The sequence below is a fragment of the Melanotaenia boesemani genome, chromosome 11 (genome assembly GCF_017639745.1).
Source record: "Melanotaenia boesemani isolate fMelBoe1 chromosome 11, fMelBoe1.pri, whole genome shotgun sequence".
NCBI classification, from domain to species: domain Eukaryota; kingdom Metazoa; phylum Chordata; class Actinopteri; order Atheriniformes; family Melanotaeniidae; genus Melanotaenia; species Melanotaenia boesemani.
In genome coordinates, this window is record NC_055692.1 from 8,663,242 (window position 1) to 8,690,168 (window position 26,927).

The 26,927-nt window shown below is 36.1% G+C and overlaps 3 protein-coding genes across 3 annotated transcripts; all 3 read left to right on the plus strand.

Annotated features, from left to right (window-relative positions):
- The first annotated feature begins 362 nt into the window (after window positions 1-362).
- Window positions 363-5,655, plus strand: LOC121648547 (epigen-like). The gene is made up of 9 exons (XM_041998745.1): window positions 363-469; window positions 716-847; window positions 1,115-1,238; window positions 1,387-1,422; window positions 4,086-4,105; window positions 4,351-4,482; window positions 4,758-4,881; window positions 5,025-5,177; window positions 5,393-5,655. The coding sequence occupies exons 1-9, from the start codon at window positions 436-438 to the stop codon at window positions 5,445-5,447; spliced, it is 810 nt and encodes a 269-aa protein (XP_041854679.1). The 5' UTR covers window positions 363-435; the 3' UTR covers window positions 5,448-5,655.
- A 1,690-nt stretch (window positions 5,656-7,345) lies between these two features.
- Window positions 7,346-14,523, plus strand: LOC121648388 (proepiregulin-like). Its single transcript, XM_041998446.1, has 5 exons — window positions 7,346-7,498; window positions 11,486-11,569; window positions 12,711-12,837; window positions 12,937-13,083; window positions 13,612-14,523. The coding sequence occupies exons 1-5, from the start codon at window positions 7,459-7,461 to the stop codon at window positions 13,688-13,690; spliced, it is 477 nt and encodes a 158-aa protein (XP_041854380.1). The 5' UTR covers window positions 7,346-7,458; the 3' UTR covers window positions 13,691-14,523.
- Window positions 14,524-20,605: 6,082 nt separating this feature from the next.
- Window positions 20,606-25,447, plus strand: areg (amphiregulin). Its single transcript, XM_041999711.1, has 6 exons — window positions 20,606-20,732; window positions 21,047-21,217; window positions 21,433-21,655; window positions 21,779-21,943; window positions 23,450-23,567; window positions 25,125-25,447. Exons 1-5 carry the CDS (start codon window positions 20,696-20,698, stop codon window positions 23,541-23,543), a joined length of 690 nt encoding a protein of 229 aa, XP_041855645.1. The 5' UTR covers window positions 20,606-20,695; the 3' UTR covers window positions 23,544-23,567; window positions 25,125-25,447.
- The last annotated feature ends 1,480 nt before the right edge of the window (window positions 25,448-26,927 follow it).

A 26,927-nucleotide genomic window follows, 5' to 3' on the forward strand; every position in this document is an offset into this window, starting at 1 on the left:
TACTTGTCCTCCAACGTTATGTTACACTAAAAGGCTCAGAGAAATCTAAGAAAAAAGCCTTCACTTTTCTAAAGAAATGGAAGCTTGCACAATTTCCATAATTATGAGTGAAGCAACCTCTTGGATCTTACAGTTAGACTTTCAAGCCGTCCAGAGGCTTGTGTCGGTTCTTCCAGAGAAGAAGCAACATTATAGGATTCTCTGGGTAATCACGTGATTCCCACCACCGCAACTACCCATCCATCAGCCCGTGGACTTTGTTTCTGCATGCATGAAAATGAAGGAAATACTTTTCATTTTTTTCAAAAACTCTTCACGTCATTAAATGGTTGAGGAAGTGTTGTCATCAGTTGGTGCACAGCATAAAAAGCTTCAGCAAACACCTGAACAGGTAGACAGAGCTGAGCAGCAAACATCACGTTCTCAGAAGACAAAATGTTTACACAAAGAGAGACAATCCTGCACAAGGGTGAGTTCATTTATACTGTTTCTGACTTTTAAGTGGCTGAAATGAAAGAAGAATCATTCCTTTCAGTTTGTTATTCATGTTACAGTTTATCATCAGCACACTCAGAGCTCTCGATAACAAACTGAAATGTGCTGTTTGTGGTGTCTTAAAGTAGAAAAGAAATGATGTTCCTGTTAAGAGTTTCCACTTTGAAGTCTAAAATTCAGTGTAGGTCTATTTTCTGATATTTCCTTCCATGTTTTCCAGCTATACCCACAGCAGGGATGGTGTTGCTTCTTCTGACTGCAGCAGTTCAGTCTGCAGTGATGAGTAATGATGTTCAGATCACCGCAGCTCCTCCTGTCTCAAATTCATCTCCAACAACACAGATTGTGAACAGTAAGCATCGTCAGACTGACTTTGTGTCAGTTTACACAAAGGCTGTTTTATACTACACTCAGGAAAAATTTTCATTTGAACTGAAATCTGTACAAATTTTCAAGATCAGTCCCTTTAATCTGCAGAATAAAACTGTCTATATATGTAAATGATGCGTGATTAGGTTCGGTTACATATTTTACTCTAAGTACTTGAAATATCAGTCCTTTAAAAACTGTTAAAATTTTGTGATTTTATTCTCAATGCATGGTCTCTTTCTTTCCCCAGGCAGTGAGGAGGAGCCCCATGTTGAGAGTTTAGTCAAAATGTCATGTGGAGAGACATATAAAGAATTCTGTGGAAACGGTGGCCAGTGCATGTTCCCCCCAGGATACGATGAACCCATCTGCCTGTAAGATTGAATGTAGTTTTACACATGCAAACACAGCTCACCAGGGGCTCCATGTGTCATATTCCTTTTGATCAGTAAAAAATTTCCTCTGCACATGATGGTTGGTGTTGACCTTTTGAATGCACTCACACATTTCTCTGATCTGCAGCTGCAAGCCTCCATACACTGGACCACGTTGCATGATGTTCACTGATCAATAACACAAAAACTGGACAGAAAATCTGCAGCAACAGGCCCAACAGAGTGACTCCTCCTTAGAGCCCAGACCTCAACATTAGCAGTGTGGGATAATCTTGATAAAGAACTGAACAAAAGGCAGCCAACATCCAAAGAAGATCTTTGAGATGTCCCTCTAGAACTATTCCTGAAGACTCAAGAAATTACAAAAAGGTTGTTCAAGAATGTTGGACTGGATTTTTCCAGGTTGTTAAAACTGCAAAAACCTGTTTTTATTATGATTTTTTATTATTATTTACCTCCTCTTCTGTTTCCATTGATTTTTAACACGTTTAAATAAATTACTGCCTCCTCTCTATTTTCCTGTCCAGAAATAAAGGTTGACTCCAAACACTTACACAGTACCGTACAACTGATACACTTTAAAACAGCACTATAGTATGTTTTCCAAATTGATTTACAGCCCATAATTTAAGCAAAATGTGATCTTATAAATTGATACATCTGTAGCATACCAGGGCTTCAGTGAAGAGGCCAGAACAGTCAGTGTGGGTCATACACAATCCATTTTATTTTTACAATAACTAAAACTCGAAGAGCACAGATAAGAAATGACATGATAGACATTTATACTACGGCTGGGAAACCAACCACTCACTCACAGATGATTTAATTCAGGAATGTCAAACTCAAATAAACAGCGGGACAAAATGAAAAACTGGAACAAGTTGAGGGCCAGACTGGTTCTATGTTAATTAAAACTTTTTAATAATGACTTTAATGCAAACACTGAAGCTGGAACTAACAAAACCTGTTAGTTATTGCCTATAAAACAACATTAATCACTAAAAAATGAGAAAATGCCTTTTAAAATCTGTTGCATTGACTTCTTATGGCTCTTTGTGCATTTTTTCTTTTCAGAATAATTTCAAGGGAAAACATTTTCTACAGGCAAATAACAGCCATTTCCTCACTGGAAAAATCAAAAGCCCTGTAAGAGCATGAGAAAGAATGCAAAAAATTAAACTGTATTGAAGGTCAGTTTTTTACAGGTATTTATATACTTAAACATATATATATATATATGGAATTTAATACAGCTACCAACCTGTGAAGTCACAATGTTAACTTAGATTAGTAATTTTACTGCCACCATAAAATTTGGTTTATATTCAACATTTTTTCTCACTTACAGTTTCCCTTAAAAACTTAAAAAACTCTGGCGCCTAAAGGGTTGATAACTCTTCTCCCTTTTGGAGACTATGTTTTCTGTCCAGACGTATCTGTCGTGGTGCTTTGTTTTAAAGTGTCTTCTTACGTTTTATTCTTTCATTACAGCCTCACTGTCTCCACACAGAAGACACACATCTTTGTCCTTTACATCTGAAAACATGTGCTCTGTTCACAAAGTCCACTTTTCCTTTCACCATTTTTTGAGGAGAGGGGTTGTTGGCAAAGAGGAGTAGCTCTGTCAGGCTGCTAGGGAACGAGGGAGGTATGCTCTGTGGGACTTGCAGTATTATAGTGATGCTTGCACTCTATCAAAAGGCCAGCTCTAACAGTGATGATCATGCGAGCCAAAAATAATCCATCACAGGCCGGATATGGCCCACAGGCCTTGAGTTTGACACATGATTCAAAGGGTTCAGCAGGAAAATGGGCACCCACCCCTACATTTAATGATTCAGGGAAAAAAAAGTTCTGCATCAAAACAACATACATTTCTCAGTGTTAAGAAGATAATCCAGGACCAATCTGCTTTGAGTAACTTTGATATATTTCAGGACTCCGAATTCTAACATTCACTGCAATTTGTGTTTTTATGCATTCTTGCTTCAGAAGAAAAAAATGTTTCATTACAGAAAATTTGGTTGTTGAGTTTGACTTTTAAGATGAAGAAACAAAACTACAGTATCTCTGCTAAAATAACAAAGGTAACACTGGGGGTGGATTTTCCACAACCTGTCAACCCAGATTTTAGTTTCATTAATTGTTTACAAATGATCTTTAAGTCATGAGCAAATTATATGTTCATAATTTATAGAAATGCAGGAACTGATATAAAACTTGTAATTACAGCTTATAAAACCCAAAGAGGTACTTAATCAACAGACTGACAAATAACTGGAGGCCAACTTTAATCAGCTTTCATCCAACCAATGATGATTTAATTCATCTTTAAACCAGCAGTCACTTCTGTCTCTGTTGGTCTTAGACTACATACTTGTCCTCCAACGTTATGTTACACTAAAAGGCTCAGAGAAATCTAAGAAAAAAGCCTTCACTTTTCTAAAGGAACGGAAGCTTGCGCAACTCCCATAATTATGAGTGAAGCAACCTCTTGGATCTTACAGTTAGACTTTCAAGCCGTCCAGAGGCTTGTGTCGGTTGTTCCAGAGAAGAAGCAACAATATAGGATTCTCTGGGTAATCACGTGATTCCCACCACCGCGACTACCCATCCATCAGCCCGTGGACTTTGTTTCTGCATGCATGAAAATGAAGGAAATACCTTTCATTTTTTTCAAAAACTCTTCACGTCATTGATTGGTTGAGGAAGTGTTGTCATCAGTTGGTGTACGGTATAAAAAGCTTCAGCAAACACCTGAACAGGTAGACAGAGCTGAGCAGCAAACATCACGTTCTCAGAAGACAAAATGTTTACACAAAGAGAAACAATCCTGCACAAGGGTGAGTTCATTTATACTGTTTCTGACTTTTAAGTGGCTGAAATGAACGAAGAATCATTCCTTTCAGTTTGTTATTATGTTACAGTTTATCATCAGCACACTCAGAGCTCTCGATAACAAACTGAAATGTGCTGTTTGTGGTGTCTTAAAGTAGAAAAGAAATGATGTTCCAGTTAAGAGTTTCCACTTTGAAGTCTAAAATTCAGTGTAGGTCTATTTTCTGATATTTCCTTCCATGTTTTCCAGCTATACCCACAGCAGGGATGGTGCTGCTTCTTCTGACTACAGCAGTTCAGTCTGCAGTGCTGAGTAATGATGTTCAGACCACCGCAGCTCCTCCTGTCTCAAATTCATCGCTGACAACGCACATTGTCAACAGTAAGCATCGTCAGACTGACTTTGTGTCAGTTTACACAAAGGCTGTTTTATACTACACTCAGGAAAGATTTTCATTTGAACTGAAATCTGTACAAATTTTCAAGATCAGTCCCTTTAATCTACAGAATAAAACTGTCTATATATGTAAATGATGCGTGATTAGGTTTGGTTACATATTTTACTCTAAGTACTTGAAATATCAGTCCTTTAAAATTTTATTCTCAAAGCATTATTCAAAATGTGCTAATATGGATATGGTCTCTTTCTCTCACCAGGCAGTGTGGAGGAGCCCCGTGTTTGGCGTTTAGTCAAAATGTCATGTGGAGAGACATATAAAGAATTCTGTGGAAACGGTGGCCAGTGCATGTTCCCCCAAGACAGCGATAAGCCTTCCTGCATGTAAGATTGAATGTAGTTTTACACATGCAAACACAGCTCACTCGGGGCTCCATGTGTCATATTCCCTTTGATCAGTAAAAAATCTTCCTCTGCACATGATGGATTGTGTTTGGAATGCACTCACACATTTCTCTGATCTGCAGCTGCAAGCCTCCATACAGCGGACCACGTTGCATGGTCTTCACTGATCTCACTCGCACTGTGCCTAATTTAGATAAGGTGATTGGCATCAGCTTTGGGGCCATCATGCTCATCACCCTCGTAACCATCATCGCTTACTGCTGTGCCTATAAGAGGTGAGTATCTGCAGGCTTTACATTACACTTCTAGGAAAGACTGAGGCTTTGTGGAATTTTGAAATCTACAGATCTTGCTCACAAGTTTACATTTTTGTCATCTTGTGGCATGACAAAACTTTTGATAACAAAAACATTTTGATCTTTTGATAAAAATGTATTACAGCGTTGCCAAGAGTAAAAGAATAACTTCTGTGATGTTTGTTTGCTTACAGATGTGTAAAATCAGCACCACTGATAAAATCTGCACCATCTGAGACGTCAGTGTGACTTCTTCAACGTCTTCATCTCTGTTACTGGATGCGGAAAGATTGTTGTATAACATCTTGTGGTGTCCTATATGTTAAAAAGTTTTTATCTCTTATCAGTACTGTCATTTTAAGACTTAAAGAGGCCACTTAACATATTTATAGTAATGTTATGACAATTAAATTATTTGTTTTCAGTTTATTTAAAGTTTTTTTTTAATAAATTAATAAAAAAAAAACATGTGTTGCTTGAATGTCTTTGCACTCAAATAATTGAGTTATTATTTGTAGTGTATGATTTGAAAATTTACACTTCAAAAACTGGTGCAAGCTCATTGGATTTTTTACTTTTACTAAAGGATAATGCTCATTAATCTGCACTCAAACTGTGAGAGAGGTCTATTAATTCTAAAAGGTAAAGGGAAAAAAAAGACGCACTTAAACATGTGAAAGTCTGTAACATGGTAAACTTGTTTCAAGAAGTAGGTTGTAAAGTTTTGCATCAAGGAGTGTTAGAAAAAAAACTCCCTCTAAGTACTGCATTGTGCAAAAGCCTTGGGCAACCCCCATTTCTTTATATCTTGCTAAGGAGCCTTGACTGTGAACGTGACCTCCAGCAACAATTCTTCAGGCTTTCTGATCTTTCAAATTTTTTTATTCAGTCATTTTCAGTCCAATCTGTGAGCCTGACCGTTTTCAGAAGGATACGATTTTTGTTATGACACTAAATGAACCAATGTTGTGTTACCACAAGAAACAACTTTGAAAAGAAACTGTTTTAAATTGTATCATTAGGAATTGTTCCCATCTGACAGCATAAAATATAATTTCTGTACCAACAAGGTGATTCCCAAACAGCCATTTGCTAAAAAGAAAAAAAAAGTGAAGAAACTGGATTTGTATGAGGAGGGAAAAGAAGCTTCAGGCTTAAAAACACAAACAAAAAACTACAGTGAACATGATGTCCTTGAGGGAAATCCTCCAAAGACTTGAAGCTGAACCTAAGGCATGCATCTCAACCTTCGGCTGATGCATTTGTTGACAAAAGCCTCATCAGAAATGGTCTTAAAGAAGTCATTCTTAATGAAAGGAAACAGGACAAAGGTTTTGAAATGGTCTTCACTGATGAATAACACAAAAACTAGACTGAAAATCAGGAGCAACAGGTCCAACAGGGTGAATCCTCATAGAGCCCAGACTTCAACGCTAGCAGTGTGGGATAATCTTGATTAAGAACTGAACAAAAGGCAGCCAACATCCAAAGAAGATCTTTGAGATGTCCCTCTAAGGCTAGAGATTAAAGAAATTACAAGAAAGCTTGTTCAGGAATGCTGGACTTGATTTTTCCAGATTGTTAAAACTGCAAAAAAAAAAAAAGTTTTTTCTTTTATTTATTTATTTTTTTTTTATACCTTATCTTCTGTTTCTGTTGGTTTTTAACACGTTTAAATAAATTACTCTGTTTTCCTGTCCACATATTACGAAATAAAGGGTGACTCCAACACTGTACCATACAACCGACAGCACCACAGTATGTCTTCTAAATTGATTTACACTGAATTATTTAAGCAAAATGTGATGATATAAAGTGATGCATTGCTACAGGAATAATTTAAACTTAAATTCAATCACATGACAGACTAAATAACTTTTCAGAATTTAACTATACTTTCGCCGTTGATTTAGCTTCTACCTGCAACTACTTTTGCCTGCTTTCTTAATCAATATGAGCTGGACTTCAGCTCAGTTTAATATAAAGTCGTATCAGTATAATAAGTACACAGCTTCACAAAGCCTCCGGTGCTTTCAGGGGTTTGTAGGAGTTGTCGGACCTTTTGAAGTGAAGGAATTAGAGGAGTGTTTCCACCACACCCAGACCGCAAGACTGAGCCCACTGGCTTCCATTGTGTGTCTACAAGCGCAATCTTCTTCGCTCGCACCTCTTCCTTGCAGTCACTCGTACAAGTCGGAAGCGTCTCATCCTGCATACCTGAAGAAGAAGAACTTCCTGGCAGCGACCCATCGACTCTGAAATGGGAAACAAGACCTCCCCAGCTCTCCTCTCACTTATTGGTAAAGTCTGTTTTACATTTATATATTGTTGAACATATTAAAAGACGCAGGTTATAATATAACTGCTGTACGTTGACTGTCGGAAGGTGTGGACTGAGCCCACAAACGAAGCAAAGGCAGAAATGTGACGCACATTAAGTAACATTTCGATAATGCTTTAAATGCTAATTTTTATTTTTATTTTTTATTTATTTATTTATTTTTTTTACTTCTCCAGACATGCTTTTACTCTTGATGCAGTTACCTGATGGTACATCCAAACCCTCATTTAGCCTAATTATCCTACTGTTTAAAATACTAAATCAGTGAATCAAGTGATTGTGACAACACAGGTGGGTATATTGTTGGACACTTGAATAATTTGAAATAGTGTGTTTTGTATACTTATATGAGTAACTGTAGTTAGGATTTTTATTTCAGTGCTTTAAAAGTTCGCTTTTAAACGTGAAAGTCAAATTAAGAAAAAGACAACATAATTCTTTAGACTTACTCTCCCAAAGTATTTGCATAATGTTACTAAATACTATATAAGCCTAAATTAGATTATTTCAGATTATCTCAAGCCATAAGATTATTTGAAAAAGAAGATGCAAACAAATAATGACACTATTTGTAATGTTAATATACTGACTACAACTTTGTAATATTCTTTAATATTTCTGTTGTGTATATAAAAGAAACAACCTGAGTTTACAAAAATTCTTGATAATGCATAAATGTACTCAACAATCACAAAATGAGCAATAAATATGGATTACGTTTTTAGGATCATTAAGGAAACAGGACATTAGTTGTATTGCATATTGTTATTGTTGTATATATTGTTTTTTTAATGGTGCATTTTTAAGTTAAAAATATCCCTTATTGAGTATAAGGCACAATTCAAATCATAAAAAGATTTCCTGGATGTCATAATTGCTCACCTATGTGCCAATTTATTCACAGCAGGAAATTTAGGAAGCAAACATAGTCCTGAAGTGTGAGTTCCCAGCAGTATATACTGTGCAAGTTAGTGTTTATATTAAAATGGTACATTTAGCTGCCAATTCTTTATTGTAGTTTTACTTAAATAACTTTTTATTTTATTTTACTTTATGTGTGTCTTTCACGTGTTTTATAAGTTATGTTACTCTCCAAAAACCAACTTTGAACACAAATAAAGGACTTTTCCAGCTGAGGTGATGAATTAATGTTGCTGAGCTCAGTGCCATAGGTATGCTGAACAACACTGCCAATTCAAACATGAATAATACATCATAACAGTTCGCTTCTTCAGGTTTATTCTTGCCTAGAAAATGTCATACGTAAGGAAGCCGGAGAAGAAGTATGGAAACAATATGATCCCTCTTTAAATATCAGTAAATACTGATGTGTAAAAATGTTTACATATTTAAATAAAACTTAAGTATTTAAAACAATGTTAACTATGTTTGAATGATTAAATCTTTTTAGTTAAGTGTTTCCCAGTTTATGGGTTGGGCCCCTCAGAGGGTCACAAAAGAAACCTGAAGAGCCACAAAAAGACTGAAGAGGGAAATTTTAGCAAACACTGCAAATACTGAAAGACTTTTTCCATTTCTCAACTAAATAAACAATAATCGCTTAATGATAGTTTATATTTTTCTTTGTTTACACGACTTAGTTTTTTTTATTAAGTGGTAATTCATCATGAACATGAGTTTATCCCTGGTTACATCTGTTTTACTGTTATTCATCATGTGAATCACACTGAGTGGACTTTAAAATTCTGCTTCCTTTTACAGATGTGAACACTTGCCATGACAGTGCATCATTTTAAAACCTCATCCATGATTTCTTTTGCATCTAAACCTGAGCTATTAATTAAAAAAGTAAATCTTTGATTTGATTTCACCAAACAAAAGTGACTTCTAATAAAAAAAAAACACTCAAGATTTTCTTCAGAAGACACTTCTTACTGGAAAATAGAGGTTTCAGTAAAGCATTGAACAGTTTTTTGCATGTAATTCTTTTTCCAGGCATTGTCTGTTGAATAAAAATTGAAAGTTTTATTCTCACCTCAGAAGTGAAAAGGTGACTAACTCAGATTTTCTCATAGAATTAGTCAGTAGCTACTGGTCAACATGAGCTGATGAGTGATGATTAATCAGCTCTGGAGAAGTTGCTTTGTCACTACTTCTAGCAATAATTAACTTCACACCATTCAGCTTTTTTAGAAACGCCAAAAACCTTATTTGAATTCACTGAAAATAGAGAAATATCTGTTTTTTTATTTATTTTTTATTGCAAGATTCATAACAAGACACATCTTGCATCAAGGTTTCTGTGTTTTCCCATCCTGTCTGCTGGAATGTGGGTGTGCATTATAAATCTGTGCAGGTCGGTACAGGCATGTGGGCCAGGCCGTGCAAGCAACTCCACGTCACATCCAGCAGTTGGCAGACACTCAAACTATTCTCACCAAATGATTTTTTCCCCACATTTCATTTCTGGAGTTTCTCATCAAAAGAAAACTGACTGGATAAATGTGGTTTAATCAGAAAAATAACATCCCTTAACGTGAAACTATGATCTTTACTTTTCACTGGTCCTGTAAGGTTTGTCGTTTTGAATGTATGTTTTAAAAATCAGTTAAATAACTCAATATCATGACAGGATGTTGGTATAGAAACAACAGTCCACTGCGTCATTAAAAAATTATACAGCTACTTTATTTTTTCCCCTCTGTCCTTAACACAGTGAAGTCAAGTTTAGATTTTCACATCTTGATGTTCTCATGCATACTCAATTAAGAATTGGCCAAACATGCCTACAAGGAGGATTATGTTTGGAAATGGGTTATTGTGCTCACACAATAACTCATGTCACTGTGCTAATTGATTATATGTTAGCTTGAGCCAGCTAGAGCCGGGAGGGAACGTCAACAACGGATTTCATGACAAAGAGAATGAAGTATTGAAAACTATCAATGGCAAAGAAGCACAGATAAAAAAAAAGACTTCCGCACAAGACAAGCTTTATTATATTCTTCACCACCAGGTAGTTTTCTGTCTTTTCCACAGCAGAGGTTACTACACAACCCGATCCAACCACAACCAGCACAGATGAGAGAATTATGATACTGACCCCAAGCTGCAGAAAAATGCTATAATACCAGTAAAGTGCTTAAGAAAAAAATCTCTTCAGCCCTTTAAAAGTAGCTTAAACATTGCTACTGAGAAAATGTTTGGTTTTTTGTAACATTTCCTGTAACTGTCCCTTTTTTAGTTGTGATGATTTGTACAGAGAGACGTATCTGCTGGCACACTCATCCTTGTAGTTCTTCTAGTTGTTCAAACATGCAACTCGTGCAGCTCGAGAAAAAAATGGCAGGTGCATGACTGGTTGTGATGTGGTATTGGGATGTTAGTTACAAACTACTGTTTAGGAGGTTGAGAAGTGCAACCATAAAGTTAATGTTAAGGGTTGAAGTGATAAAATTAGAATTGTTAGAGTTTGTTGTGAGAAAATACAGGGTTAGACCAGTAAATGTGAAACAGTTGGATGTAGCATGTGTTGCCATTCCGGCTCTGACGTGATTGATGCCAGACAGAAACCAAAAGTACTGAGATACATTGTTTTTTCTAGCAAGACAGAGCTGAAATAAGGTGAAAGCGTTCATACGGGTAATCACAGATTTAGCTAATCTGAAAGCAAACGCATGCAATTTCAGTATTTCAATTTTTTTGTATGTAATTAGTATTTTCATGTAACATTTTGAATCATAGCAACTTTTATGCCTCTAAAACTACTTTAATTAAAGACTGGGAGAATGGAAAATAGATTTTTGAACCAATTCCAACTCTGAAAAGACTCCCATGCATTCAAAGCAGACACGCAAATAAAAGACGTCTAGTAATCATAAAATTTTGTCCTTGATACAACTCATTTCTAAATATGACTTTCCAATTTTATTTCTAGTGTATTAATACCCCCCGCCCCCCTCTCTCTTTTTTTTTTGTTCAACAGGTGTCATGCTAATATGGCCGAATGCCCTCACCAAGAGTGTGTCACCCAGACTGCAAATTGCAGACACCTTCTCTCTATCTGCAGGTATCCAACAGTGCAACTAATCTTCAAAACTGTTGATAACAGTTCACTTTGAGATCTGTAAGACAAATCCCTGCATTTGTGCAAGAATTTTATCTTCAAACTATTTTTGTCTGAAGTTCCAGGAATGGCATTTTAGCCACTGAAAGCAATCATGTGGGTGTTATGAACTCTTGATAGCCTTTGACAATGTTTTCATGTATTTTGTTTTTGAAGGTGCCTGGTGCAGTAGTGAAGGTTAAAGTGGTTTAAATCATCGAACTGATGAATAGCTCAATCTTTGATTGATATGACTGATCCATTTATTACCAACAAAGTGGCCACAGCATTTTTTGTTTTCAGAAGCCACTCTGAAAATGTGCAAGTGGATCAGCTTCATTAATCAGGAAGCAAGATTATTAATTTTTCTTTCACATATTCTTGCCTTGATAGTTCTAATCTCCATAAATAAGGGTGGTTTGCTCTGGTATTTGGATTATTATCTGCTGCTGGGAGAGGACAGCCTTCAAGGCTTTTTGGCAAGATGTTTTTAGGAGGTTAAGTACAGTTGAAGATAAGGCATTGTGATGGTGAACAGATCAAAGGATGGATATGACACTGGCAAGAATAGCACAAAAGAAACTTAAAGGCTTAGGCTTGAATCCTACTTTTTTTCATGGTATGAGTTCACACAGACCTTTTTAACAACCTGAAATTCATGTTAGAAAAGGCTTTGCTCTGCCAAAAAGTTTTTCTAATGCAGAAAGTCAGCTCTCAAATGCCTTCAGGATGCCTTTACTTTGGTCTGTAAAACCGTGGAAAATGTAAATCACAATGTCTTATTAATAGTTCATAAGCAGAAAATTATCTGTGTAAATAAAGAAAACAGCAGTGAATTCTTGTGAATTTTGGTCTCTTTTGATTTAAAAGTTGTTTCTTAAACCTTAATTACCAACTTATTGATGTAGGTAATGCATATTTGTGGAGTATGGAGCTTTAAAAGACACATTGAATAATGAATACACAGTTAAAGGTACAAATTAAATCATAGTTGCTTGAAAGTGAGCTTTAGTTCTTCGTTTTGATCATATTTTTCCAAATCTAGATACATGTAGTCTTAGTCCAAAAGATGTTTAGACGAAAATGTTTCCCTTGCTTGTTTCAGGGCAGGTTGAAGAGCGCCCTCATGTGGTGAAGCGGTCGACTCAGAGCTGCGACAGCTCGTATGACAACTACTGCATGAACAACGGCAAGTGCATGCTGCTGGTGGACATCAATGAGCACCACTGCAAGTATGTTCACTCAGCACAGTGATGTGTGCATGTTGGTGGTTTGAGCAACTGCTGCTTTGCCTCCTAAGTGTAATTATGCATGACATCTCTGTGTTGCAGCTGTGAGAAGGGCTTCAGTGGCGCCAGGTGTAGCATCCCAGAGCTGGTTTTTCAGCCAGGGAGTGAAGAGCAAGTAATTCTCATCATTTTCTGTGTGGGTCTGCTGCTAGTAGGTGTGGCCGGAGCTCTCTACTTCTGCTGCAAGTGGTAAGGCTTACATCTGTAAATGACTGTGTATCACTGAGCATGTTTGTTTGTATAATTTTAAAACTTCTGATGTGATTTAAGTACTTCCGAGAGTGTTGACTTAATAAATAAGAACCACTTTAAAGCATCATTAAAGTTTTCAGTGTGTGTGTTTTAGGAATACAGGGGGTTATGAACACCAGACAGCAACAAACCAACAAGTAACATGAGATTTAATCTTGTTCAGCTTGCATTATAGCATATTACAGGTGTATTTTGTTCAAAGTTGCCTGCATATCCAGCTAAAATAAAACATGGTAAATTTTGTGTGTGACTCTGAGACAGCTGGAATAATCTAAAACCTGTATTTATTGGCAAATGATGTAGCTAATAGTAAAAAATCTCTCCCAGCACTTATTTAATACTGGTACAAGCCAAACCACCAAAAAAAGACTACTTGTTTCCCCAAATCCTGCAGCTTTGATGTTATTAAATTATTTTTAAGCAGTGTTGATGTTTGTCATTTAATGTGCTGTGTTATTTTTGCAGGTATAAGAAAAACAAATTCCCCTGCCAGCAGAAGAAGCAGCAGAAGGGGCAGGGATACAAAGGAGTCCAGATGGTTTAGTGTCTCACACACCCACACACACCCTGTGCATCTGTTACTGGATCAGTATTTTCCCTTTTTTTTTTCTTTTTCTTTTTTTAAATGAAATTCCAACTCACAGCCCTGTACGTAGCAAGGCTTTATCGAGCAGGCAGATCACGAAGAGATTAAAGTGGTCAAAAGAAACAGCTTTGTGTGTGGAGCGATTGTTTCCCAGCTGTACTGGTTCTTAAGTTTCAGTACCTGTTACACTCAGTTTGAAAAGATGAATAGTGAGACGCACAAAAACGGTTTCTGTGGGTGAAACCACCCACATGATGGTGGAAAATTCATAGAAAATGAACAAATGTGAGGACTAAGAGTGGACCAGTGTACCTGCTGTAACTTGTAGTGATTCATTATTTAAAAAATGTAGGTTTATGTCTAAAAAAATGTTTGTAAGAAATGTTTGTACAAGCTGGCAATACATTTACTACCATGATGTTGTAGTTATTTTAGTTTATCTTCTCTTGTGCACATCAAATCAGATTTTTGGTATTTCTTAACCTTTCTTTTTCTTATTTATGTGTAATCTACTGTCATTTTTATATTTATTGTGTTCTTTTGCTACTGGAACATAAAAGCCACAAACATCATTGTTGCTGTCATTAAATTGGTAGCTGTGTTTAACTCTTATAAACTTTGTTTAGTTATATATTATTATCATTTCAATAACTTATTTTAAAAGTATTAATGTATGTGCTGGAGTCTTGCCTGTTTTGGAAACTTTGTTAGTACTGAAATTGAATATAACTTGAATTTTCTTAACGCTTGTATGTGCTTTCAGTCACATGATAAAGATACAGTTGAAAGTCTTCACATTCTTGTGTCTTTATGTCTTTATGCAGTTTTCACACCGGTGCATGACATCCTTGTGGTCTTTTTAGTAATTTTACAAGGAAAAAATCTAAATATGTTAATGAAATGTTTCTTTTTAAATTTTAAGTTTGTGTTTTCTTCATCATTATTAGTACAATTTTAAAAAACTGCAGCTGAATTTGGTGTTTGGAATATTAAGGGTCGTGGTACATTTTGTCTCAGCTGACACTAATGATAGTTACATCTGCTCTGCACCTGCTAGCGCAGGTCTTTCTGCAGCACTGTATGGAACTGAGACATGAGGACACAGTGGTGGTTTCAGATAAAGTGGGCTTTATTTACCCCATACATGCATAAAATGGACACAAATAACTATACAGGGCCCTTAAGAGGTCAAATGTATAAAACTAAACTGAAGCCATAACTGAAACTTAAAAGGTAATTTTAAACCATCTGCTCAAAAGAAACTAAACTGACTTAACAATCAGGAAGCAAAAGGGACTTAAGATCATGTGAGTGAAGTATACTTTCCTTCCTGAGAGTTAAAACTAAGCAAGAATCAGAATAAGTTTTTATTCTCCTAATTTCCAGAACAAACTACCAGAAAACTTAGTCTGCTCCAAACCTTAATTCTTTTAAGTCAGATCTTAAAACTTTTGTTTACCACAACTTTGAATTATAACAGGAGTTTTTTATTTTTAATTTAATTTAATTTAATTTAATTTAATTTATTACACATATTTTCTTGCATACGCCTATTGATGATGATGGTGATGGAGCTGTATTTGGTACAGGCCAATTAACACTTCCTGAATGACACATGTCGCCTCTTTTTAGAGATGGGATTTATGGCTCTTTGAAGGGAGCTGGCTTTCAAAAAGCCATTCAAAACACTGGCTCGTTCTTACAATATCTTACAAAATTTCACAATATATAGGAATGACATACAATCAAAATAATGTACCTATATAAAATATACTATACAAGATTAAAAACATATAAAAATAATTAGATAAAAAAAAAGGATAAACCTGAGCAGTCAGTGCAAATTCTCGTAAATGCTTTGGATAGAACTCACAGTATTTGACTCTGAACAATACTCTCTGCCCATAGATGCCTCACATGAATGGAGCGTGTTTGACATCAGACTTCTATGATGTCACAAATGTGATGAAGGCAGTGTGGAAAATTTGTATATAAAAAGAATGTCTCACAGCTGTGACTCGGTTCCCATCGTTCATTTAAAAGAGCTTTTCAAAAGAATTGATTCATTTATGAGCGTCACATCTCTACGTCTTTTGCTCAGTGATGCCACCAGTTCTTATTCACATGGATCCCCAAGCACCAGTAAAAGGAAAAAAAGGTTAATAGCAAATAAGTTAAACATTCAAAGGCTAACTAAATGTATTTCTACAATGCCAATTAAATATAATATGTTAATAAAAATGATGTCATAATGTTTGCATGCACGTAAAACTAAGATCACAGATTTGTGTGAACATGTTGCTGCATCGGGTTTGTCAACTTCAAAGTTGTGTGGCTGTAGGTGTAACCTTTACAACCACATTTGATTTACCGACAAACGTGTCAAAAGTCACAATTTCCTATCACAAGGATACACATGCAGCTGTGTGAAAAAGAATATACACTCTTTTGTTCAAAGGTTTTACCCAGCAGGACTTTAAAAAAGAGCCATACCAGGTTTTAAAAAGTAGGTCGATACTATGTCATGTGAGCACATGATATATTTCCTTGTGTCATTTTCTATTTAAGCAAAACTATTCATTTAAAGTTTTATTCACCTAATTATATGACCAGGTGGATGTTTATTCTGTCCACAGTGGCACTCCTCCTGCTTTCAAAACAGCTTTATCCCACTAAGACATGGGACCTTTGGAAGTCTTGTAGTGATTGATAGATTTGTGCCCACTGTGTTATAGGCCTTTCCTAATTGTAGGTCCTTGAATGGATGGAGATGTTAGGTGTTTCATATCTCAGTTAGGTGTTCGTAATGTTCCACATCTGACAAACTTGTCTTTTTGAGACGTTTATGTGTAAATTCTCCTGCTGCATGACTTTGCCTTGTAAGGAGATTCCATCACCAGGTTATGGCTATGCTGGGCCTGCCAAAATGTTTAGTTGGGTGGCATATGATGCAGTAACATTCACGTGAATGCCAGGACTCATGGCTCATTGCTTTATAAAGTGATGATCAATGTTATAAACCTGCCAGTAATTTCAATGTTACTTTTTAATATTTGTGGAAAGAAAGAAACAGATAAAAATGATAACTACTGCACTGTAATCGTTTGATCGTCAGTAATGACATTTTATTTGGTGTCAGGTTAATCAGTAGTAAGATTTTTCTCTCTGCATCACGATACAGAAAGTACCTCAAGAGTCAATGAGCCACAGTGAACACCTGAATCCAGCCTATTTCTGTTCTCTATGCTAATAACCAGCAATGCAAGCACATAAACATTAACTCACCTGCTCTGTTAAGACATACTTAAAAACACATTTGCATGCACTTACACACACCAAGACCTGCAAACACACCCACTCAGTGGCTTCCGTTTTGTTCTAAATATAAAACCAGCAGATAAACAGATCCAGAATCAGGAAATGCCTCTCTAATCTCAGTGCCTTGCTCATTTTAGCTAACCATAAGTATTGCATTAGTTATAGTAAGTTGCTCATATAGTGAGTAATGTTGTTGGTGGAAGGGAAGCCCCGCTAAGCTGCATCTTTGCGTGTCCAGTGACAAAACAAAACCTTTCACGTGTACCACATAATGCAACTGTTTTGCTTCTTCAAAGATGGTTCATGTTATATTTTCACTGTTATCTTTATTATTTGATGTCATCTTTAATGGCAGCATGACTCTATAGACAGACGTACAAACCACTTTCATTTACACCTGCTGTCAAAGCAACTAGACGATAATCATGATGACTGGAGGATGAATCCTACTGACTGGTGATTTTAGCTCTTTCCAGTTTTTTCATTAAATTGTTACAAAGACAGCGTTTGGTTTCCAGAGGGTAAAGCTTAGTGACTTTGACCCTTTGACTTTGAGCCTGATGTTCATATATATTATTCATTAGTTATCTAGAAAAATGGTTGTGCCACCATTTTAGCCACTGAGTTTCACTGTGCAGCACGTGATTGAAGGTTTTACCCACAGAGACAACAGCTGTATTTGCATGACAGAAAGTTTTCATCCTCCTGCTGTTAACTAGGCAGCAGTGTGTTTACAGTGGGTGGCTGTTATGAGGTACTTCACTCCAGGCTTGTGTCAGACTTTCCACACATTCATATCACACACCACCAATACCATTACACATAACCCAAACAGTCTAAGTCCATGGCTATTATAAACAAAATATGTCAGGAGTTCCTGGTGGCTTTTGAGGTTGTGGATTGATATGGAGAATTTCCATGAATACCTAACAAGTTTTCATGGATTCCACTGGAGCTTGTGTGGTGTGACAGCCTCTTTCTGCAGACACAACAACATAAGTGACACACCCATCTGTGTAGCTTCCTCACCCACGCCTGAAGGTCTTCTCCTGGTTACAGTGTAGTGAAATAGAAACATTAGACATCATTTGATCATTTTATCAAACACACACAAACACAATAGAAACACAGGATGACGCCCTGATGAACAAAACACACTGGAATACTGGAACACTGTTTAACACATTGAAACACAATCCAATGATATATATATATATATATATATATATATATATGAATTAAATTTGATGACAACAATACATTTGAAAGAAGTTAAGATAGGGCCACGTTTACCAAGCCCTAATTAGCATCCCGTCTTCTTTTAACTTTAATTATAAACTTCTGTCTGTCCCCATGTACCTAAAACAGGATAAATGTTTCCAGTTGCTGAAGGACATGGACTGCAGGGAGGTCAGTCCAACACTGGTGTTGTTACTGATGTAGTATGGGTTTTAGCATTGTCTTGCTGAAATATGCAAAGCTTTCTATGAAATTATGTTACATGGATAGAAGTTTATGTTACCTACAACATTGGTGGAGCTTTTCCAGATACATTTGTTCCATATGATAGCCTAAAAATGCAGGCTTTTAAACTGCTTTTAGGCTTTTTTAAATTTTTTTTAATGTTTTTGATAATAGGCTTTATGTTCCCTCTCCTCTTTGATCCAGATGAAAAGGTATCCATGATTTTGAAGAAAAACTTAATAGATTCTTCTGACCATAGACCAGTTTTTCTCTTTGCCTCAATCCATATGAAATTGACTTTGGCCCCAGAGAATAAAACAGAGTTTGTTTTCTGGTTCAGATAAAGCTTTTTCTTTGCATCATAAGAGTTTTAACTCAGCAAAGTGTGTTTGTAGACAGTGGGCGTGCCTGTCAGCCCATGTGGTGATCATCATGACAAAATCATGTATGTTTTTATGTATGTCGAGCATGTATTAATAAATGTACTGATGTACTAATAAACTAATTACTGTAATTTCCCAGTTTGGGATTAACAAAGTACATCTAGCTATCTATGTCCCTTGCATGCAGATATGTCCCTCTGTCGTAGTATTTTAATGATTTTATCTGCTAAAGATGATGGAATATAAGTTTTTGCAACTTTACATATTGTGAAATTGTAAATACAGTTTTTGCTGAATTTCTTTATTCCTGAAGGACTCTGCCTAAGGTTTTCTTTAATTTCATACCTAATCATGTACTGTACTGTCTTGTTTGAGTGGGGTTATTACAATGACATATTTTCCAGCTGTTTGTTGCCCCTGTCCTGATTCCTTATTAAATGTGTTGATGTCAGCAAACTACGATGAACTGATGGTAATCATGAAATAAGAAAATATTTAGCTTACTTTTTAAACTTGATGTTTTCTGTCTTTGTTATGAATCAAATATTGATTTATAAGAGTTTCCAATCAGTGCTCTTTAATGTACTTCTCTCCATTTGACCATATTTGTACATGAAACTAATTATAAATCACACACAATCATAAAAAAAAAGATATTTTATGGTCCTCAATTGTTGAGGCTGACGTGCAAATAAACCATAAATATAGCAGGGATATTCTTCCTTATCTGGCTGTGGTTTGCAGAAGGTTGGTTGTCTGACAGGGTGATGTAAGATTTGTAATCCCTGACTCTTAGTTTGTATTTGTTAAATCTTGTTTTTCTTTTATCTTTTCTTTCTTTTCTTTTCTTTTAAGAAAAATCTATTTGATTCCTTTCTCTGATATTCAAAGATCTGTTGAACACCTTACACATAGTATAGTAGCTAAATTCACTATTTAAAATCTCAGTATATATTTTGCAATTCATGATACGTTTCTTGATGTTTGTAGTTAAATTCACTGAATGATTTTGGAGCTTGAAATGTATATTTGAAACCCACAATAACGGCATGTCACCTGTTGTTTAAACTTTTGACCTACAAGTTAGATCAAAACGCCGGCAATAAAACAAGAGACAATCCCTCGTTTCACATGATACCAGTAACGTATGGTCATAAAAACCTATTTTATGATTCTTACTTCTCATCTGACCAACTTTGAACCCTGACTAAAGTGTGGCTCTAATTCTAGGTTGCAGATCAGTAAAATAAAAAAACTGTTTGCCTGCTTCACTGTCAGTAGAAGCCGTAAAAATTTCATTTTATTCGTTATATATTTGTGTGCATGTGTGTGTTTAACCTCTCAACTCTCAGTGGAATTAAGGCCTCATTAATGATCTCAAGCAGATACGTGTGGAAGCAATGATTACAGACGCAAGAACAGCTGCTCTAGCCTCTAATGGTGACGAGAATCAAGCCAGAATACATCAAACGGTTTTGTGTTGCATTCCTGTTCAGTGTAATTATTTCCAGGCTTCATATGAGGACATAAAGCGCTAAATGTGTTGCCTGGGGCAAGTTAAACATTAAACACACATACACACATGCGCGCGCGCTCACACACACATTTGTTGCTCTCTCTATTCCTCATACACTCACCCACACTCACACACAAGCAGGCGTTGGTCTATAAAAGCTGCACCCACTGAAGGTAAGGAGAGCAAAGCACATTCTCTATCAGCAGGGGACTAACACACACTCCAACACACACATTCAGATACAGATTAGAACACTGTCACAACTCACTCTCTTCCTGGGATATGAACACCCTCATCCTCATCTGTCTCCTGTGGATCGGTAAGTCTGGTTTTGTAACTTTTACTCTGAAGATAGTTTAAATGATAGAAATGGCAAGAAGAAGTGGGAACACAGTGGAGGGGATGGGAGTAAAATGGAAATGTGCATGTGGGAACTTTTCAGGGATGAAAGAGAAGTTTTGGTATTTTAAAAGAAATAAATTGTGTCAGAATCTGAAGGTGAAACTATGATTTAAAATGAAATGGGCTAAGAATTCTGAGTGTCATTTCAATTTTTAAGTAATTCTTCCTGTTGAGGAAGAATTTACAAGTTTCAGTGTTTTTTCATGTTTTTCTATCTAATTGGTTTTGCAGTTGTTTGCAGTGTTCGAGGTACTCAGGGATCTGAGGCCACATACTCAAGTGAACCAGCTGGAGTGACAAGGGGTCCAGCCTCTGGGGAGGGCCTCCAGGATTTGCTGCCTAATGATGATGAGCTGGAAGCAGATGAAGAACTTTCAGGAGGAGACCATGTTATAATCCATGGTATGTAATTTAAAAACTAAAATTATGATAAAAAGTATTATTATTATTATACTTTTTATTAATTAATTAATTTATTTACTTATTTGCCCACATAGTCAGTACATAGAAAAACTAAATGAACCCCCAGTCCTGGAACTTTAATTATAACTTTAGTTATTATCTTTAGTTATAACTATGTTATAGTTAGACTTGTAACTCCTCATTTGCTGCCACAGATTTTCATCACAATAAAGATGCTAGGAGAAGGAGGAGAGGCAAAGGCAAAAGGAGGAACAAACAAAAGAACACGACTCCTTTCAACCCTGAGCACACCATCTTCACAAACGGGTACACATCCATTCTCACCACCACTGAGGATCCCTGCAACTCCACCCATTTGGGCTACTGCATTCATGGCTACTGCAAGTACTTAGAGGGCCTGCAAGAGCCAGTCTGCATGTAAGTACTAACCTTGTTATTTCTCTGTGTTATATAATTAAACTGTCCCTTCAAACATTCAAATGACATTGTATCTAATCTCATTTTATGTTGGCTGATGAATTTAGTCTCCTCCTTTTCCAGATGTATGAAAGGTTATGATGGAGAGCGCTGTGGGATCCAAACCTTGGAGACAATCAAACCTAATGAGAGTTACAACAGTGAGCTGATGCAGACGGTCTTAGTGGTTATTGCTGTGATCCTGTCATCTATCAGCTGTTGTGCCATCCTGCTCATGACCTGTGCTCAGTGAGTTCAACAACTTCATACAGCCACACTTACACACATTTAGATATTAAAGCTGAAGCCACAGGGTTCAGCTTATGTGTATTCCAGCAGCAGCTATGTGTGTGCAGGAAAATAAAAAAGTAGCTAACTCAGTGACACAATAGATTACTGGACTAATCCAATACAGAACTAAATTAAATGTGTTTAAAAAAAATAGTTTTCTTTATAGATTTCTTTTTAAGTTCTTATCAGTGCTTTGAGAGGTCTTCCATTAATACGAATACCAGATCAAGCGAGCAAAACTTTCTTTAGCTTTAACTTCCCTTTGACCCTTTAACTTTTGCATTCAGAATGCTGCAGGATTCAACTAACTTTGGCAATCATAATTTCTACTTCCTTCCCTGAATACTGCAAATGCCAAACTGTGCATTTTAGTTAATAACTAGGATGGACTGATCAAGAGAAGGAAGGAAAATTACAGGGATTGAGGATTACTCCAGATGTTGTAACATTTTTTTGGTTAGTAACAAGTGAATTATTTAAATCTATCCAAATATACAAGTTGATTTAAACCATAAAAGTGCATTTGCATCACCAAATCAAAAAAATGAACCAGAATTATATGAAAAAATACTTTATCTTAACTATTCTTATATAGTGCAATTCGGCTGCAGCTTCTCTTTGGATTTTAGTCAGAAATATCCTCTGCTGATAACAACGTATTATCAGTGTTATGTGCTTCTTTTAGTAGTGTTTTCTAGCTTTTTACAAAGTTAGAAATTAAAAAAAAAAATCTGATGTCAGTGGCCTTGTACTAAAAGCCTCTTTTACAGTTGGAAACTATAATAGAGAAGATTACTGAAGCAACCATCCACACCCATGAATCCCAACACAGCACTCATTACAATCCACACATCCTGCCCAGAAACACTTCTTGGCATATGAAAACACTGACACATCAAGAAGTTCATTAACACACCCAAACACACCCACGCTATAGCATACAGGACTTTTACAACTTCCATGACTTGTAGTGAAATCTGCTATTTCATAAATTGATTGTGTTCCATTAAACTATTACTCATGCTTTAATTCCCATCTTACAACATTTATCATAACTGCTTAACAAGTCATGTAATCACAGTTCCTTATCATATCTAACTATTGTTTAAATGTTGGGTGAAGTCAGTAACCCAAGGCATTGCAGTTAAAGATTTACAGCCACAGTTAGACTGAACTACTGGGGAGGTATTTAAAGAAAGAGAGAGCAAAACTACCTCTGGTTTTATTTGTGATCATAATATTTTTAACGCCAGGTCAGGGCAGGGTTAAATCTGATATATCAAAGCAGATTATGGACTATAGACACAACTGCCAATACCTTTGATTTAATTTGAATTTGAGGATCAAAGCCAAGTAGGTGTCTTTGGACTTCAGCCTCTCAGAATAACTGATTATTGCTACAATCATCTGACAATCACGGGGGCTATATTGGACTTTCATGCTCACATTGAATATCTTCTGCAGCTACAGGTCACATAAAAACTTCCTTGCATCCTACCTTGGAACTGGGTCAGAGCAAGAGAAGCTCCAGAAATCCATCGGTGACGTTGTGGTGTGAAGGCGTCAAGTTACGATCAAAGAGGTGGGTGTAGCTGAAATTTGAACCTATTTGTTTGTGTGCAAACACACACCTATTGTATTATTTTACAGTTCATATTTCATTGACACAGGAGGAATAAGAGTCACTTTTAAGGCCAGTGACACAATTTCTTTGCAAAACGTTTCAACTGAACACAATATTTCTCTGTGGCTGATAGCAGCTACAATATTTAAACAGGTTACACCCCAACCGCAAGCTGTTAATATAGCTTTATATTTAGCAAAAACATTAGTTAGTTAGCATTTTCTCAAAATACAAATGAACAGTTTGCTAGCTAATGAGAAAATCATTCAAATGTAAGCAAACCTTACATCACATTTTAGCTCAAACAGCCGTTAAGCTAACAGTAACTTGTAAAAGGAGGGACTTGTAGACAAGTAATTTCCTTTTACTAAAATATAAAAACCAATCCTTTGCCAAGCTGTTTCTGTGCCAAGTGATTACGCAATATTGTGATGCTGTAAGAGGGAAATGCAATCACGTCTTCCTGTTTTTCCTGTGGGGTATATGCAGATGATGTATGCCTTCATGAAGTCTCTCTTAAGTCAGTTTAGCCTCTGCTCACGCGACTCTTAAGCCAAACAGGAAGGAACAGGCTTAAGAGGGAAACCTGTACGGTTGTTGTTGTTGTTTAATACAGCAAGTTGCATCACGCAAAGAGGAATCCCCACTGGAGGCGTTATAATCTGGATTAGCCAGGGTGTCTCAGCCTGTCATGTCTCTGCACTGCATACCAGCGTAAAGTAAACCCACACAGGAGCACGCACATTCACTCGTGTTTCCGAAAAAAAAACTACTGACACACTGTACACGTGATGACCTTGCTGTAAGAGCTTGATTGCTTCATGTGTGGGGTCAGATCAGCTCCATGAATACACACCTGCAGACTCCCTGATGTAGAAAGGGTTAGCCTCAATGCAGATGTGATGACTTAATTTTGCCACTTTTTAACCTTTAAACTTTAATTACCAATTACATTTTTTTTGGTACTTTTTCTGACAAATTTGTAATCTACAGCCACATGATGTCAATTGATCTTCAGTCAATGAATAATTTACTGATACATTTAAAGAATAATCTTACTGTAATCACAAAGGAGATGCTGTAAAATGGGATCTCAGCATCCTTGTTCCAGTTAGAAATGATGTAGACAAGTCAACAACTGAGGTAGATTATTTAAACCACTTTGCAGAGTCTTGATACTTTTCCTAAACTTTAAGTTTATTCAAATCTTGTTTGACTCTTATTTTTCTTTTGATATATTCTTTAATTGATCATTTTACAGATGGATTTCACAGATTTTTACTCTGATGAGTGAGATTTGTAAAATCAGTGGTGTCAAATAAGACAACAGCAGAGTGAAATTTGAACTTAAATATGATTGTCTCTGTTTAAAAAACATATAATGTTTATTAAAATAGCTTGTATAAATTGTATAATGACTTTGTGCTAAAAAATGAACCATGTAATGCATTAACAAAAATGTGGATTGTTACTTTTAATGGCTAAATGTGCTGTTTGTTTTCTGTCTTTCCACAGTCAGATGAACAATTTAAGGACAAAGCTGAGGAGTGTGAGGACCTGAGAGAGCAGTAAAACAAAAAAAAATGTCATTAGTTGCTGTGCAAAAACACTTTCCACAACTAGTTAGAATGTAATTTATTAGTGTGAATATTTATTGCTAATGACTGTAAAAACATTTGTATGTTGGACTATTATTATTATATCTTATATGTGCGGATGCTGAGCATTCAACCTTTTCTTGTTCTGTAGGTTTGTTTTTATTTATTGCACTGCATTTGTTATAGGTCAGAGAAACTCTGTTGTTCTCACTCTGGAAAAGTGATGGAATTAATTAACAATAAAGTTTGTCACTGTTACGTGAAAGCGTTGTCAGCCGATCTTTGTCTGAGTGTATTGCTATACTATCATTCTATGCCACTATGTGGGTTGTTTAATTTCTTTTCAGCATAGAAGAAATTTCAACCATTATGACTGGGTAAATGCATGGACAGAGAGAAGTAGGGAGGCCAGGATGTAGTAGGAGTTAGTTTAGGAATACTTTAATAACTTAACCCAATCAGACTTGAACAAAGGCAATTAAATATCCCTGTCTGGGATGTGATAAGGGATTCGTGAAAATGCCAACTTCCCTCTACAGACTAGCTCAGATGCAACAAAACAATTCACCTCTGTTTAAAATCAGAGTCCTCTGAAAACATACTAAATGTAGTATACACCTACTGCTTGGACTATTATCAGAACAGTGTAATATATTCTTGGTATTGTTTCACCCAGAATTATATCACACATTTTGTGTCAAGCGTTTGGTCTGATAAAACTTAGTTATCATCTTTGGTTGCTGCATAGTGATCAGCAAACATTCATAGGACTGAAACTGGCAAGTAACCTTAACATTAATATTTCAAAATTGGTCTGATATTTATATATATATATATATATATATATATTTGATTTATTAACTTAAATAATTCTATTTGATTAAATAATTCTATTTGATTTGTTTAACTTCCATTCTTAATACAGCATCATAAAAAGAGCATTTTGGCCCTGAATCTTTCCACATATGAAAATACACATAGATTATAACCATATGATTTTATCTGAGAAAAAATAAGTTCATGTTAAGAAGTAGCTCAGTGGTTAAAAAAGTGAGCTAACTTAATAACTTAATAACTAAAGGAAACTAATTAAATCTTATTAAAAGTCTTGTAATCGCTTCAGTTACAAGGAATACAACAATATTCAAACACAGGAAAAGGATTTTTTCCTCATATTTGACTCCATATCCAGTACATGAAGAAAGGATGATTATATGAAAAACAATTGTTTGTCAAACTCAAAACAATTATTTCGCATTTCACAAAACAATTATCTCACATTAGGATTAATTTAAAAGCATTTTCCCACACTTGATGTCTGAATGTGTTATGAAAAGGACGGTTGTATTGTAACTTTTACTGTTGGGGGAGGTTCACACATGCTTTGAAATTGAGCTGTAACAGGAATATAAAGACCTGCTTCCCCTGCCCAAATACATCAGCATCCCGTCGCCTTTATAATACCAGGTTTCAGTCCGTTTGTGTGTAGTGTTGCGTCATTACTGAGTAAAAGGTGAGGCAAGGTGGGCAGCCAGCACACACAGGTGATGCAAGCCCAGGTAAACATTTACTCTCACACTCAATGTGTGTGTGTGTGTGTGTGTGTGTGTGTGTGTGTGTGTGTGTGTGTGTGTGTGTGTGTGTGTGTGTGTGTGTGTGTACAGAGGGAACTTTGTAGTAGAAATGCATATATACATATATATATATATATATATATATA

Excerpts from the sequence above, each read along its gene's own strand:
- areg (XM_041999711.1), top strand. The coding sequence starts at position 20,696 with ATGAACACCCTCATCCTCATCTGTCTCCTGTGGATCG. Across the intron at positions 21,218-21,432 it reads AGACCATGTTATAATCCATG|ATTTTCATCACAATAAAGAT; the intron begins GTATGTAATTTA and ends TTGCTGCCACAG. Across the intron at positions 21,944-23,449 it reads CTGCTCATGACCTGTGCTCA|CTACAGGTCACATAAAAACT; the intron begins GTGAGTTCAACA and ends TATCTTCTGCAG.
- LOC121648388 (XM_041998446.1), top strand. The coding sequence starts at position 7,459 with ATGGGAAACAAGACCTCCCCAGCTCTCCTCTCACTTATTG. Across the intron at positions 11,570-12,710 it reads CACCTTCTCTCTATCTGCAG|GGCAGGTTGAAGAGCGCCCT; the intron begins GTATCCAACAGT and ends TGCTTGTTTCAG. Across the intron at positions 13,084-13,611 it reads CTCTACTTCTGCTGCAAGTG|GTATAAGAAAAACAAATTCC; the intron begins GTAAGGCTTACA and ends TTATTTTTGCAG.
- LOC121648547 (XM_041998745.1), top strand. The coding sequence starts at position 436 with ATGTTTACACAAAGAGAGACAATCCTGCACAAGG. Across the intron at positions 1,239-1,386 it reads TACGATGAACCCATCTGCCT|CTGCAAGCCTCCATACACTG; the intron begins GTAAGATTGAAT and ends TCTGATCTGCAG. Across the intron at positions 1,423-4,085 it reads ACTGGACCACGTTGCATGAT|AGAAACAATCCTGCACAAGG; the intron begins GTTCACTGATCA and ends GTTTACACAAAG.